This window comes from Notamacropus eugenii, chromosome 2 (genome assembly GCF_028372415.1).
Source record: "Notamacropus eugenii isolate mMacEug1 chromosome 2, mMacEug1.pri_v2, whole genome shotgun sequence".
Lineage (NCBI taxonomy): Eukaryota > Metazoa > Chordata > Mammalia > Diprotodontia > Macropodidae > Notamacropus > Notamacropus eugenii.
In genome coordinates, this window is record NC_092873.1 from 27,400,272 (window position 1) to 27,416,024 (window position 15,753).

General features: G+C 51.2%; 1 protein-coding gene across 8 annotated transcripts in view; it reads right to left on the bottom strand.

Moving 5' to 3' along the window:
- TSPAN4 (tetraspanin 4) overlaps positions 1-15,753 on the bottom strand; it is an 80,499-nt gene that overhangs the window by 18,653 nt on the left and 46,093 nt on the right. For all 8 annotated transcript variants that reach the window (XM_072637398.1, XM_072637396.1, XM_072637397.1 and 5 more), the window contains one exon: positions 7,932-8,123. In XM_072637398.1, coding sequence (XP_072493499.1) covers positions 7,932-8,123 — 192 coding nt within the window. The remainder of the gene's footprint in view (positions 1-7,931; positions 8,124-15,753) is intronic.

A 15,753-nucleotide genomic window follows, 5' to 3' on the forward strand; every position in this document is an offset into this window, starting at 1 on the left:
GAGGAGAGAGGGAGGGAGGGAGAAGAGGGGAAGGAGAGAAAGGAGGGGGAGGGAAGTGGGGAAGGAAGAGGAGGGAATCATCCTCTGGCTCCAGCTCTGACCTGTGCTACCAAGTACTCTAAAAGGGCCCAGTTTAGAACCAGAGCAACGATGGCCCAGCCAGTCACGCTGAGTCTGCCTTGGGTCTGCCCAAGAGCAAGAGACTGTACCAGATGACTTATGGAATTCCCACCCCCTCCTTTCTGAGTACACTGACTGACTGGGGGGTTCCCACTTCCCTTCCACCTGTCCAACCCCCTGCAGGGCGGGCATCCCAAATCAGCCAAAACTCAAGCATTTTGTGCACTTCCAACCAGGACTGAAGCATTATTTGCTGCTCTCATGGTGGCCAAATTCTCTAAGACCTCAGTGAACACTGGAATCCTCCCACCAGCCGTGCTCAGACTCCTCTTGGGGTCAAGGCTCTGGGCAGCCGACCCAACTCCTGCCCTGAACCAGAAGCCTAAATCACAGGAAGCTGGGCGGCCACACCACAACCAGAAATAATGATGAGCTTAGGAGCAGGTGGGAAGAGAGAACTCAATGAAAAAGGGAAAGAGGAGTATGCAGACACTGTGGCCCCCCTCTACCATTAGCATGCAGGGAATGACAATAAGTTAAGGTCTCATGGGTGGTAAGGGGCCAAGAAAGAACCTGGGTCAGCTACTCCGCCCCCCTCGAGAACCTGATGCAGCCCCTGACTAAAAATGAGCTGCCATGCCTCCAGGGATGGCTAAGTGGTGACCGATGACACACCTCAGCATCCTCCTTGGCCCTCACATTTGATCTATAAAGGCTGGAGATGTGGAGGCAGAGAGAGGCAGAACAGAGGGCAGCTACCCACAGCCAGGACTCGGCTGCCCAAATGTTCGTCAGGGAATTGGCAAAGATGAAGGGTTCCAATCAGCAGAGTCTATAGGCCACCTCAAAGTTCCAAGAAAGAGTAAAGGACGACAATGCAAAAGGGAGGAGGAAAACCCAAGCTCACTCTCCACCTGCAGTATGAGTTAGGCAGACTGTGAAAGGCCAACGCTCTACTGACTCCAAGTGCTTCTTCTTATGGGACTGGGGGGTACCTATGTAAGGTATTGTGAGTCTGGAAAGGTGGCTATATCTCTGTAGGGGGGGCTCACCAGAGGCAACTCTGTCCTTTCCGGGGGGTGGTGGGTCTTACCCTAGGCAGTTGGCTGTTATCCTTCATTTTCAGAGGACCAAAATGACATCACTATGATAAAGTCAAGTTTCAGTGTGTCAGAATGTGACTGATCAGACCAATATGAGCTCGGAATGCTCTACCTCAGGTTGAGCAGATAGTCTGGTGATCATTTGGGGTGGATTTTCCAAACTTGCATATCTGGTCTTTCTTTTGAGCAACTTCAATTCTGCTTTGCTCACGAAGCACAGAACCTTCTCTCATGTGGGCACGCCATGCTGAGTGGTCCTGTGCCAGGATCTCCCATGTCACACAATCAATTCTAAAGTTCCTGAGAGAGACCTTGACAGTGTCCTTGTATCACTTCTTCTGACCACCATGTGAGCGGTTGCCTTGTGAGTTCACAATAAAATAGTCTTTTTGGCAAGTGTACATTTGGTATTTGAACAACACGGCCAGCCCATTGGAGGTGCACTCTCTACAGTAGAGTTTGAATGACTGGCAGTTTAGCTTGAAAAAGGACCTCAGAGTCTGGTACCTTATCCTGCCAGGTGATCCTCAAAATCTTCCTAAGATACTTCAAATGGAAGCGATTCAGTTTCCTGGTATGGTAGATTGTTCATGTTTCACAGACATACAACATACAACAATGAGGTCAGCACAACTGCTCTGTAGACCTTCAGTTTGGTAGTCAGTCTAATACCTCTTCTCTCCCACACTTTCTTTTGGAGTTTCCCAAAGACTGAGCTAGCTCTGGCAGTGTGTGTATCAACCTCATTATCAATGTATACATTCCTGGAAAGTACACTACCAAGGTAAGTGAACTTATCCACAGCATTCAAAATTCTCCATTTTCTGTAACCGATGGTCCACATATGGATGGTGTGGTGGTGGGTGATGGAGCACCTGTGTTTTCTTGGTGTTAATTACTAGGCCAAAATTAGCACAGGCAGCAGAGAATTGATCCATACTCTGTTGTATCTCAGCTTCAGAGGCTGCATTGAGTGCACAATCATCTGCAAACAGAAAATCACGCACCAACGCTCCCTCCACTTTGGTCTTGGCTTGTAAGCTTTTGAAATTGAAGAACTTACCATCAATATGGTAATTGACCTTGATTCTGTGTTCATCCTCATTGAAAGCATTTGTCAACATGGTGAAAACATCATGCTAAAAAGCATGAGAGCAAGCACACAGCCCTGTTTCACTCCATTGGTGACTGGGAAGGCACAAGAACTTGGTCCATTATCCAGAACCCGGGCAAACATGCCATCGTGAAATTGATGTACAATGCTGATGAACTCTGGGCAACCAAATTTTGACGTAATTTTCCACAAGCCCTCATGACTAAGTGCATCAAAGACCTTGGTCAGATTGACAAATGTTGTGTACAGACTTCTGTTCTGCTCCTGGCATTTCTCCTGAACTTGTTGGGCAACAAACACCATGTCAACCATCCCTCAGTCCTTTCTGAAGCCACACTGGCTCTCAAGTAGATGACCATATTCCAGGTGAAGGATCCACCTATTAAGGAGGATTCTGGCAAGAATCTTTCCATCAATGATTAAGAGACTCCCCTGTGATTGTCGCAGGACAATCTTTTCCCTTTACCCTTATAGAGATAGACAATGGAGGCATCCTTGAACTCCTGGAGGATAACCTCCTCTTGCCATACAACCTGGAAAATTTCAGCCAGCTTTTATATGAGCAATGGTCCTCCTACCTTGTAAATCTCAGCTGGAATAGAATCAGCACCAGGTGCTTTGCCACATGAAGGGAGCCTAATGGCCCTCAAAACCTGGTCTTCAGTTGGAAGTTCAGCTAAGAAGGGACTGACTTCAACCTGAGGTAAACGGTCAATGGCCTCAGCATTGATTGATGATGGTCTGCTGAGAACACTGTGTAAGTGTTCAGCCCATCTCTCTAGGATCATGTCCTTATCACTAATCCATGTGGCTCCATCAAGCACTGAGAAGTTGTGATGCACCGTAGGCCTTTGGTCCATAAATAGCCTTCAAGGCATCATAAAAACACTTTGGATTGTTACTATCATCATAAAATTGAACTTTATCTTCCTTCTTATTGAGCCAGGAATTCTGCTTCTGTCTAAGCTTCACTTGTACTTTATTTTTGATGGAAGCAAACGAACCTTCTTAGAGACCAATGTATTATCCTGCTGATAAACCCTGTGGAGTTCTTGTTTTTCATTTAGCAGCTTCTGAATTTCCCCATCATTTTCATGAAAACAGTCTCAGTGTTTGTGAGTGTTCTGACCCAGATGAGCAAATGCATCAGATCTCTGAAAGCTGCCCACTTCTTTTGTGCTCTGCTGTTGCCAACTGTGTGTGGGCTCAACTTTCCCTCCAAGTCAGCAACAAACTGTTCCTGCTCAGAGAAGTGCTCTAATCTGTTGACTTTAATTTTTCTGGTAGTTATTTTACCTCGGGGACTCTGCTTTTGGTGAATGCAAATGTTTAGCTTGGAGAGGATAAGTCTATGATCGGTCCAGCACTCTGATCGCTTCCTCACGCTCACATCTTGTCTGTCTCTTCTCCTTACAATCACACAGTCTATTAGATGCCAATGTTTGCTACAAGGGAGCATCCACAAAGTTTTATTGCATTTAGGTAAATAGGAGACAGTGTTGGTGATGAGAAGGTCATGTGATGCACAAGTTTTCAGTAGTAAGTGACCATTACTGTTGCTGTTTTCAACTCTATTTCTCCCTAGGACTCCCTCCCAAGTCTGGCAGTCTGAGTCTACTCTGGCATTAAAGTCACCCAGAATTATAAGCTTGTCCTCCCTTGGCACACTGACAATAAAGGTCTCCAGGTTTTCATAAAATTTTTCTTTGACCTCATCAGGTTCATCCTGGTGGGAGCACAGGTGCTGCTGATGGTGGCATGGCATTGTCATGAGCCTGTCATTCACTCCGTTTGGGAGGCATACAAGCCAGTTGACTAGATTAGTTTTGATTTAGAAACCTACACCAGCTTCACAGAGTTCCCCTTCATTACAGCCACTCCAGAAAAAGTGTATCCAGCTCTGAGTTCAATAAACTGGCCTTCATTGACCAGCCTTGTTTCACTCAAGGCTGCTATTTGGATGTGATACCTGCTGAGTTATCTTGCAATAAGGAGGTTCATCTAGAAGGTCTACTGAATTTTGCGTTCTCTATAAGTGTATGCCCATTCCATGTACCAATGGTGAGTGGAATTGTCTTTGTATGTGTGTGTGTTTTGGCTGCAGGGTGAACTCTCTCCCTGCCACAGGATATCTATTCTAGCCCCCTTCCTCACACCAGGAGGTGGGCAGTGCAATCCTTAAAAGGCTGCTCAGACACCCAGGCGGCTGCCAAGGTCCACTGCTGCTTCCACTAAGAAAGGACCCTTGGGCCTGGGCCACCTGTGTGCAGGGTTGTGACTATAGTTCCCAGTGTATCCACACCTGCTGCTTCATCACTTGCCTGTCACAGGACTTTGAGATAGGTATGATGGTAAAATGGTATGGGTGGTGTCTTTTGACATGTGCTTAAATTAGATTTAAGTGAGGCAGAGCTGCATGAAGTCATGGACCTCACTGTCTCCTCCAGTCATCACAATCCAGTGGCAGGACAGAGTCAAGGCAATGGATGATGGCTCAGGATGCAGTGGATGACCGTGGCATCTTCAATGTCTAACGAACCTCCAAGTGCTCCACAGTGCCTGCTTCAGCCGCCTTCACGCCAATAGAACAAATTGATATCAGTCCATTCTACCAGGGGAAGTCTTCTCGGGGTTGGGGTAGATACCCCATTAACTCGCCAGTGAGTCTGAGACCCCTCAATTACCCTCGACCTGCTGAAATAGTTTACTGGGGGTGGCCATGCTACAGTTTCTTGGATCCATGAGTGAGTTAGGTGGACCCCAAAGGTAGAAAGCAGCCTTGAAAAAGGGCTGAGCAGCCCTCACACCAGAGACAGAGTCTTCCCTGAACACGCCCTACACCCCATCCTGGGCAGTACTACAATTCTAAAGGAATGGGGACATCCCTTGGAAAGCAGAGGTCCCCCAGAGAGGAAAGATGAGTTGTCCTGGCTCTAGCCTGGATCTCTCATTCCTCCCTTTCTGGGTTCAGATCCTGCCTCAGGCCCTAGTTTGCTGGGTTACCCTTAGTCTCATTCTGTCTCAGTTCTGTCATGTCCATGGCACAGAATGTCCCGATGATCCTCTGATGCCTGAGGGCAGGGCCCAGGATCCCATCCACTACCTGCACGATCTGCAGCACCTCCCTTAGAAAAACCAAGAGCAATTCTGAATTTTTCCCACTTTCAAGCGCCTGATTTAATAGATGAGCAGGCCTCATGAAAAACTTCCTGTGTGTGATTCTCGAAAAGCCTCTCGACTTGATATATTAATAGGTAAGAAGAACATTACCAAAGAAACACCTGCTTTTTAAATTATCTGTGATTAATGTTTCATAAGAAGAGGAAAAGACACATCTCCATCTCTACAAATCTTTCTCTCTCCATAACTCTCTTTAGGAACTGGTAGGATCCATGGTGCCCATGACCAAAAAGTGACAAGTTCTGACTGTCCTCTTTCTCAGCCTTTCAGACAATGAGAGCTAACAAGGAAACAGGCTGCTTTTAGAGGTAGTGAGCCTCCCATCGGTGGTATGAAGAGTTCTTTGTTATCCAGCTGAGTGTCAGGCCAACTTTCCTCCCTGAGGTCCCTCCTGGCTCTGGGGAAGGGAGACTCAATGATTCTCTCAGAACCATCCTGCCCTGGGGATCCACGGAATCACTTTCCAGCCCAGGCTGTTAACATCCCCCTACTCAGTCAGGTCCAGTAGCTTCCTGCAGCCTCCAGGAGGCTTGGTGTTAGTCACCAGCCCCCTCCTGGCCTTGTCACACCTCGCTCCCACAGTCCTCCTCTAGGCAGTGCCCTCTGTCCCCCAGCTGTCCCACCAACAAGATCCTCTGTGCGTCTCAGGGCCTGCAAGGCTGGCCCTCATCTGCTCTGACCACTGACCTCCCCAGCTTCCTATAAGTCCCCTGCCACAGCCTCTCCTAATTCCAATACCTTCCCCCTGGGGGGCCCTCCAGCACCCTGTTCACCGGTTGTTCGTCCAGAGGGTTTGCAGGTTATTTCCTTATTTGACAGGGAGCTCCTCAGGGGCAGAGACCATCCTCCACCTTTCTCTGTGTCCCCAGTCCCCTTAGCCAGGTGCCTTCACACAGTAGGCCCCTTATCAGTGCTTGCTCACTTGTTCTGGATTCCTTCTCATTGGAGATGTTGGACAAGATTCTTTCTCAGGCCTTGGTCCCTTCCTTCTCAGAGGCTCTGTGGTTCCAAAAGGAGACAAGTTTGTGGCAGAGCTCAGGGTCTGCGGGTCATTTGTGGCCCAGGAGCTGCTCCTGGCAGGAGGTAGGGGCTGAGTCTGGGATAGGCCGTCAGCCTGGCCCCTCATGATGTGAGACAGAGGCCCAGACCAGCCCCTCAGCCCACTGTGCACCTGTGCTGACCCAGTCCTTGTGGTTGGCGGAAGGAGCAGAGGAGGTCAGCTGCCTCTGACCAAGACAGGAGAGTGCCAATATGGGCGGAGGGATGGAGATGCCAGAGTCCTTCTGGGTACCACCTGCTCTCCTGGAGCTGACAGATGGCCCCACATCCTGAGGGCCAAGGAAGGATCTTCCAAATGCCAACTGGCCCAGGTAGCCCCAGCTGGGCTCGAGTGGCCACAGCCAAGTTGGGGGCAGGGATGTCATGAAAGAAAGCAGGCTTTCTTATGCCCAGGCTCTATGAGAAGGTACAGCAATGGGTCACCCATCCTGGAGTACTGAGGCCTCTCCCCTCCCAGAGCCGGGCCTCTCTCTCAGTCTCCCCATCCACACTCAAGGACAACGGGTCCACTGGCCAGGTGGGCCCTTCCACCAAGAGGCATCTGGTTCAACCTCATCACAGTGGGGCTGGGCCAAGTGGTACAGCTTCTTTATATTGCACAGAGAACTAAGCCCCACAGCTGAGAAGACACACTCCAGATCCCGCAGGGGCAGAGGGAAGGGACCCACAGTCGCTCTGACTCCAGAGCTAGCCCTGTCTGCCCTGAACACAACCTGGGCTGTGCCTAAGGCACTCCAGAGTCTGGGAGAGAAGTCAAGCTGAGGAGGAAATGCAGAGGCCCAGAGAGACAAAGGGCACAGCCTGCTCCAGGGTGGAGGGTTACCCAGGCTGTGCCAGCCACCCTTGGAGATCAGCCTCCATCCCTGGGGGCTCCCAGGCACCACCTGTGGGCAGGGCAGACTCTTCCCTAGGCTTCTAGGCTCAGGGCCTGTCCCTGACCCAGCACCCTGGGTCACCCTACAGGCTTCCTTCTCTCCCCTCCTCCCCAGTCACCCCCTTCAGCCAGTAAACATGCTTCCCCAAAAGCCACCCAAAGCAAGCAACCCTCAGAGGAGGGTCTCCGAAGGGGGTGCTCCCAGTCTGATTCCCTGCAGGCCCCCAAAGGCAGTAGCAGGAAACAGAGGGATTGAATTCAAGCCTTAAGGGCAAGAGGAGGAATTAGGTGGTAGAGGCCTGGGGGGGGGAGGCGGGAAGAGCTTTCTCTTTTGCACCCCCAGGACAGACTGCCTTCCTTGGGTCCCTCTGTCCTGGGCCATCACCCCCAGATCCTCCTGCACCCGGCACCAACCGGCCCGCCCCCCACAGCCCCTCCCGGGGGACCCCTCCCGGGCCGCCCAGGCCGCCCCAACACTTACACTGAGAAGGAGGCATCTGTTTTCTTTGATGGCGCCGATACAGCCCACGAAGCCTATGACCATGACGAAGGTCCCCGTGACGATGAGCAGGTTGGCCGCGGAGAGCGAAGGGAAGGAGGGTGACAGGGTGGCAAAGTTGCCCTGCGTCACGGCCAGCCAGATGCCCACACCGAGAATCCCGCATCCTCCCAGCTGGGGGTGGCAGAAGGGAGAGAAGAGAAGGGCTCAGGCGGGAGCTCAGGCCCCAACCCACAGCCCACTCCTGACGGCCCCCTCTGCTGCTCCCTCCACGGGGGAGTCCCACACCTTCCCACAACCCAAAGGCGGGAGACGGGGGCAGGCTGACCCAGCAGCTGCCTCTCCGGGGCCCCACCCGCCTCCAAGAGTGCCAGTGATCGCCCCAGGGGCTCCGATCCCAGCGCCTTGCTCTGCCACACTTGCGGCAGAACCTTAGAGGCCCAGCCACCCCGGGTGGGAGCAGGGTTCAAAAAGACCCGGCTTCTGCCAGCCTGCACCCCTGCTGTGCTAGGCCGGCCCCGCTCAGGGACCTTCTCCTCCTGTAGCGCGCCCCGCGCTGCAAGGCTGGAGTGAGGATGGGCCCTCTAGCCTCCAGTTTAAAGCCACGTAGGAGGTAAATACTGCCACGTCCTCCCACTGTCCAGGTGAGGAAAAGGACAGTCAGAGTGGACACCTGCGCAGGGCCACCTGACCCTAGCAGAGGGGCCTGCGCTCGGTCTTCAGATTCCAGTGTCAGTTCCTTCCCTCCTTCCTCATCCCCCACAGGGGGCTGGTCGGTGTCTTTGTGGCAGCTTTCCCACGGGTCCCCCTCCCCGGGAATGTCACCTATCCCCAAAGGTGCCACAGTTGGTGGTCTCCCCAACTCCCTCCCGCCCCAGGGCCTCACACACCTACTAGGGCTGGGAGAGGAGCCCTGGAGGAGGAGGAAAGAGACTTAAGTCCCACTACAGATCTGACTCATTGTGTGATCCTTGGTAGGGCATTTCCCCCTTCCTAAACTCAGTTTTCTCCACCTGTGAAATGGGGGGAATAATTTCTGCTCTGCTCTACTGTGTTCTGCCCTTGCCCTGACAACCCCTCGAGGTTATTTCTTGGCTAATGAGAATGAACGGCCTGACAGTGTAAAGGGTTGTGAGCAGCTTTACCAAGGGTCCCAGCTAAAACGTCTGTATTCCCAGCGAGTTTGTCTGCCCGCCCAGGCAGGCGAGAGCCCTGGCGCAGGGGCTGAGTGATCTCTATGTGGCCTTGGGTCCCCTGGGGAAGGGATCCATGGAGGTTGTCTCAAAAGCCCATCCCCAGCGACTTTCCCAACAAATCAGTCTGTGGATAATAAAGATCAGCTTAGCCACTATCCGCCCCCCTTCCCTCACCCCCAGCCAATTCTCACTTTTGAGGAACGGGCCAGAGGAAAACTACCAGAACTCTTTCCATGAGAATGATTCCCTGGAGCTCCAGGCTTTTCTCTTCTCCTCCCATAGTCCACCCCCTGCCTCCTTAACTGCTGAAAGCCTTCGTTGAGTCTCCTAATTGCTGTTATTACAAAAGTCAATTTAAAAAAACAACAAAAAAGCGAAAGAGAGAATTCAGGGCCTCCTTCACGTCCTCCCTGGCTTTCCAGCCTCTCTGCAAAGTGGAGGGGGAAGGGAGCTGGAGGTTCCCACCCAAAGACCCTCATTCCGGGGCTTGCCAGCCTGTGTTCACGCACATTCCGCTTTCAAGCTGCTGGGTTGTGCCCTAGAGTTGAGTCCAGTCAACATTTAAGAGGGGCAGCTGGGGGCACCGCGGCAAATAAAGCACTAAGCCTGAAATCAGGAGGGCCCAAGTTCAGATCTAGCTTAGACACTCCCTAGGTGCGTGACTCTTTAACTTCTGCTTGTTTCAGTTTCATCAAGGGGATAATACTAGCATCTCCCTCCTAGGGTTGTTGTGAGGATCAAATGAAAACATATTCGTGAAGCACTTAGCACAGTGTTATAGAAATGCTGGGGGCTGCATCCGTGGGAAGTTCAATTCTAGATGTGGAAATGTCAGACTGAAGGTCAGGTGAGAAGTCAGAGGGTGTCAATTCATCCACAGCACAAACCCTGCTAATGCAGCCTAGGAGTCAGACATGGAATCTCTGCTGATTGGTCCTGATGCACTGACCAAGCCTGAGGCAGGGTGATCTGGGAGCCAGGGAAAGGGAAGGGCTTTTTAAGGGGAGACCTGAGCATGTTGAGGGGGACAAAGAAGAAGGCGTCTGAGAGTCTTGGCACAGAGGAGAGGACCGGAGAGCTGGTGAGGAGGCTTCTGAGGGGGAGAGTAGGGGGGAGAGATCTGCTAAGAGCCATGGGTGGGGCTGGGGGGAGACAGGAGGAGAGATGGCCCAGGTTGTCAGCCACTCAGTGGGCAGAAGGAAAGGCGAGTGGATGCCCTAATTCAGTCACACCAAAGGCTGCAAAGCTCCCCTGTGGAACATCCATTCCAGCTCAGGGCACACCAAGAAAATCATCCAGGCATGACTCCTTTCCATTGGCCCTTATCTTGTCTGGTGCACCAGAGGGAGAGGACTAGGCATCTGAGCTCTGGGCCCTCCCTGGGTACCTCTCTCTGGAAGGTTCCAGACATTCTCATCTCCTCTCCCCCCATGCCTATCTCAGATGTTTTTGGTCTTAATCAGCTTTCCTTCTTTCCTTCCTTCCCATCCTCCCTCTTTCCCTCTTCAAGAAACATGGAAACAAAACATCTGTTGGGAATGGTGTGCAATCAATCCCCACTTTGGACAAATCTGACCCAGGGCCCTGAGACTCTGGAGCCAGCAGAGCCCCAGTGATCAGACGGGCTACAGTTGGGGCCCAGAAAGGCTCCTCTTGGTCAATCAGTACCCTGTGCAAGACGTCCCAAGAGGCAGGGTGGTGGGAGGCAAAGAGCACCAGGGACTCCCATCATCCTGCACTCAGAAGCAGACCTTTGCAATGTCCTCAGAGTAAAGTTTAAAACCTCCAGTGCAGGGGAGGCTTCCTGGGTTATCCCAGATTGACATCATTTATTGCCAGGATTGATTCAGCCCCTAGCAGGGCTCTGACCACACAGGTCAACTAGCACATGACTGCCTCTGCCTCTCTCCCTCCCTCCTATCTACCTCTGTCTCTGTCTTTGTCCATCTGTCTCTATCTCCTTCCCTCCCTTCCTCCCTCCTTTTCTCTCCTTTCCCTCTCTCCCCCCTCCTCTCTGTCTCTCCTTTTCTCTTTTCTTCCTTTCTGTCTCTCCTCCCTCTGCCTCTGTCACTCTACCCCACCCCACCCCCTCCTTCCCTCCTTCTTGAATCTAGATTTGAATTCATCTTCCTGGCTCCAGGTCCAGGTCTCTGTCTACTCTGACACCAGCTGCCTTCATGTCAGAAGGTGCCTGAGTTGAAGAAAACTAAGCAGAGATGAGGAGGGGTACATCTCAAGGATGGGGACAGCCTGTACAAAAACAGGAGGTGGGCTGTCAAGCAGGGAACAGTTAGAATAGAGAAACTGTGAAGTGACCTTCAAGTCTCCAGGGGTCCCAGCAAGTGGAGGCTAAAGCCACTCTGGAGCCAGACCTTGGACATGTGGCACCACTCCTCTCACAAACAACTACCCAACTCCCAGTCTGCCCTTGAGAGTCCTCTGGCTGAGCTCCAGCCAAACACCTCAGCCAGCACACTTACATTGCCATGACAAGGGTAAAAGTCTGTCAAGGAAACACCCTGGGGAAAAATGCCACCCCACCCCAACTCCTTAGTAAGTGGGCAGCAACACTGGGGTCTCACTCACCTCAGTGAAGCAGAAATCAGGGAGGGCAGGGCACTCTGTGTTCTGGAGGGGAGATGTCCTGCCCCAACCAGGGGCATGTGGTCTTGGGGGCATGGGTGTGTAGTCTGACACAAACTCACATACACACTCATACAAACACTCACACATGGTTATACACACACAAACTCACATACACCCTCATACAAACTCATACACATACACATATACACATGTGCAAACACACACATGAGTGTGTCCTCTCCCTCCCCACACACACACACACCCCTGAGCTCCCATGGGAATCCTAGGCAACAAGAGATTTATAGCCTTTGGGTGGGAGGGCACAAAGGAGGGTTGTGTGCGTTTGTCCTTCGTTGCCAAGGAAGACCATACCATCAAAGAAATGATGACATGACTTGCACTTGACTTTGTTTTGAGTGAGGGAGAGCTGTGCAGGTCACCAGCCTCACTTTCTCCTCCTGAGCCATCTGGATGCAGTGACTAGATGTTCATCAGGATGATTGGAGATGACCCAGAGATGCAATAAGAGACCTTGGCCTCTTTAGGTTAAGGTCTATTCAGGTACTCACTTAGAGTGAGGTAGCACCCATTCAGTGAATAGGCCTCTTCAAGAAGTAGTCAGGGAATGGTCTCTTTAATGAGCAAAAGAAAAAAAAATAACTAAATCAAGCTGGAAGGGAAAGAACAACAGTTACTATTGATAATCATTCTTAAGCCAAGAGCGTCCAGAAAACACCTCTTATGTGGAGCTTGGGCAGGGACCTATTGACCAATCTATGGGCTTCAGAGTGCACTATGTTTAAGTTTTTGGGAAAGAAGAAAGAAAGAAAGAAAGAGAGAGAGGAAGAGAGGGAGAGAGAGAAGGAAGGAAGGAAGGAAGGAAGGAAGGAAGGAAGGAAGGAAGGAAGGAAGGAAGGAAGGAAGGAAGGAAGGAAGGAAGGAAAGAAAAAAGAAAGAGAGACAGAAAAGAAAGAAAGGAAGGAAGGAAGGAAGAAAGGAAGGAAGAAAAGGAGATGCAGAAACTGAATCTTTGTTTGCTCTTCAGAAAGCCCCTTGGGGCACCTGGCAACTGTCCACAGTGCTGAGATCTGGACACCAAGTGCAAAGCAAGCATGTCACTGTCCACAGCCAGGCAGCTCTGACATTTGAGGCCAGAGCAAACGATGTAGACAAAGACTTTGATCCTCTGGTCCATAGAAGGTAAGAGACAAAGACCTGGGCTCTAGTGTGGCCCTGCCCCTCTGAGCTATATCACCTTGGAAAAATCACTTAGTCTCCGTGGGCTGTGGGGAGGAGGGAGTGACATCCAAGGACCTGTCTGCATCTAAGATCTCTGGATCCAAGTGTGGACAGTCTAACACCCGGTCTGAAGCATCTCTGGGCATGTGGCTGGTTTTGACAAAGAGATGTCTTCAGTGGGCAGGGGTTATTCAGTTAGTCAGGCATTTATTAAGCACCTTCTCAGCTAGGCTTTGTGCTAAGCACTGGGGACACAAAGAAAGGGGTAAACCCATCCCTGGAGGAGCTCAGTCTGATGGGGAAAATGACATACAAAGAACTCAGTGTAGACAGAAAGAGACAGGATGCACTGGAGATCAATGGCAAGGGGGGCTGGGGAAGGTTTCTTACAGAAGATGGGGTTGGAACTGAAATATGAAGCCAGGGAAGTTAGGAAACGGAGATGAGGAAGAGGGAGCATTCCAGGTCTAGGGGACAGCCAGAGAAAATGCCTGGAGCTGAGCCATGGAGGGTCTGGTTTGTGGAGCAGCTGGGAGGCTGGGTCACTGGATCAAAGAGTGGGTGTCAGGAAGTGAGAAGCCTGGGAAGGGAGGAGGGCTTTGAAGGCCAAACAGAATATCTCATACTTGACCCTGGAGCAATAGGGAGCCCCTGGAGTCTGCAGAATAAGGGGTGGCCTGGTCAAACCTGGGCTTTAGGAAAATGACTTTGATGGTTAAGTGTGGGGGAGACTGGAGGCGGGGAGAGACTGAGACAGGTGAAACCCACCCCAGCAGTTCCTGCCATAGTCCAGGGGTCTGGTAATGAGCATCTCCACCAGGATGGGGGTAGGGCAGAGTCAGAGAGAAGAGGGCATGTACAACAGATGTCATGAAGGTACAATGGACTTTGGCAACAGACTGGTTACAGGGAGATGAGGGTGGGGCATCAAGGATGACACTTAGCTTATGAGCCAGGGTGATGGGAGAATGGGGCAACCCCAAGTCTGGGAGAGGGGAGGGCTTAAGGGGAAAGCAAATGAGTTCAGTTTTGAAAATGTTGAGTTTCAGTTGAGTTTCTGATGTTCAAAACCTCCAATAGGCAGTTGGAGATATGAGATTGGAGAGAGGTAAGGACAAATAAACGTGAGAGTCATCTGCAGAGAGAAGATTATTAGACCCACAGGAGCAGATGAGAGCACCCAGAGAAGGAGGGGGAAAAAAAGGAGGAGAAAGGGGGGGCAGGGAGAGAGACCAAGACAGAGATGGGAGGGAGGGAGAAAGAGACAGAGAGACAAAGACAGAGAGAAAGGAGGGAGAGAGGGACATAGAGAGAGGAGAGAGAGAGAGAGAGAGAGAGAGAGAGAGAGAGAGAGAGAGAGAGAGAGAGAGAGAGAGAGATACTGAAAACCCAGAGAGAGGAAGGGATCCAGGAAGAGAAGGTGTTAGACCGCAAAGTCAAAGGCTACACAGAGGTCGAGAAGGATGAGACTTTAACAATTAAGAGATGAACAATAACTTGGGAGAAAGAAATTTCCATTGGATGACAAGGTTGGGAGCCAGACTTCAGAGAGCTAAAAGAAATGGGGGGCCCATGGTGGATGACATTCTCCAGGTTAACTAGAGAAGAGAGAAGACGACAGCTGGGATGAACGAATTGAATGAGTGCTTTTGGACAATGGGGGAGATGTGGTCGTGTCTGGAATCAATGGGGAAGGGACCAGGGAAAGACCAAAGAGAAGAAACAGAGGTGCTGAGCTCTAAGAGCCAAGGAGATAGGATGGGCTCACTTGTGCAGGAGGGGATTGGTGGGATGGGGATGATGGGGAGACATGAGCTGAGCAGGGGAGGGGGAAGCACTCAGGGATGGTTGATACTTCTCAATAAAATAGGAGGCAAAAATCTCAGCTGTGGGGTGGGGGAGGAGAGCCATGGGAGATTTGATGAGAGATTAAGTCTTGGAAAATCCACTGTGATGAGTAGAAAGGATCGCCTTGCCCCTTGCCCCAGTGAGTTAGATTACATAACATGAATTTGTAGTGGACTTAATCTGCAAGGATTTGTGATTTTCTTCCTATTTGTTGAGTAGCAATTGTGTAGGAGCAAAAACAGAGGATGGTGGGAGTAATCCAGGGATGAAGCTTGGCCCAACGAGATCTTTAACAGGGTGCTTGGCTTGTCTGTTCAGAATCTTTACACATACACACACACACACACACACACACACACACACCTTCAGGGGCTCAAGGTCAACAGAGCTGTCCATAACCTTCAGCATCATAGACACATCAACATCCACTTCTCCTGCCCAACTGAGCATCCACCAAAGGTAGCCAGGAGTGGCCCAATTCATTTGCATGTCGTCATCTTCAGAGATGGTGATGAAGCTGCTTCCCCAACTGGGAGAGAAACCTGCCCACAACCTGGGACAGCCCCAGCTGAATCTCTCTGACCCCCTGAATGAGGACACAATGGAACACTATGGATCAATAACTCTTCAGGAGCCAAGTGGCAAGACCCAGGACCATGTCCTGTCCTAGGACTCCATCCCCTCAGAGCAGATGCATGGGCACTAACCCTGGCCCCCAGGCCACTCTCAGGCCTGCCTGGAGGCTCATAAGACAGAATAGAGAAAATGTGGGTGTGGAGGAGAGAAGCAGGCTGCACCCTGGCTGGTGGTACTGAAAAGGGAAAATTGGGGGGCCCTGATACACAGCACAGCTTCCAGAACCACATGGGATGCCTTAGGATGGCAAATAGCAGCCACCGCTGCCCAACCAACCAGAAACAGCTGCAGTGAAAGGA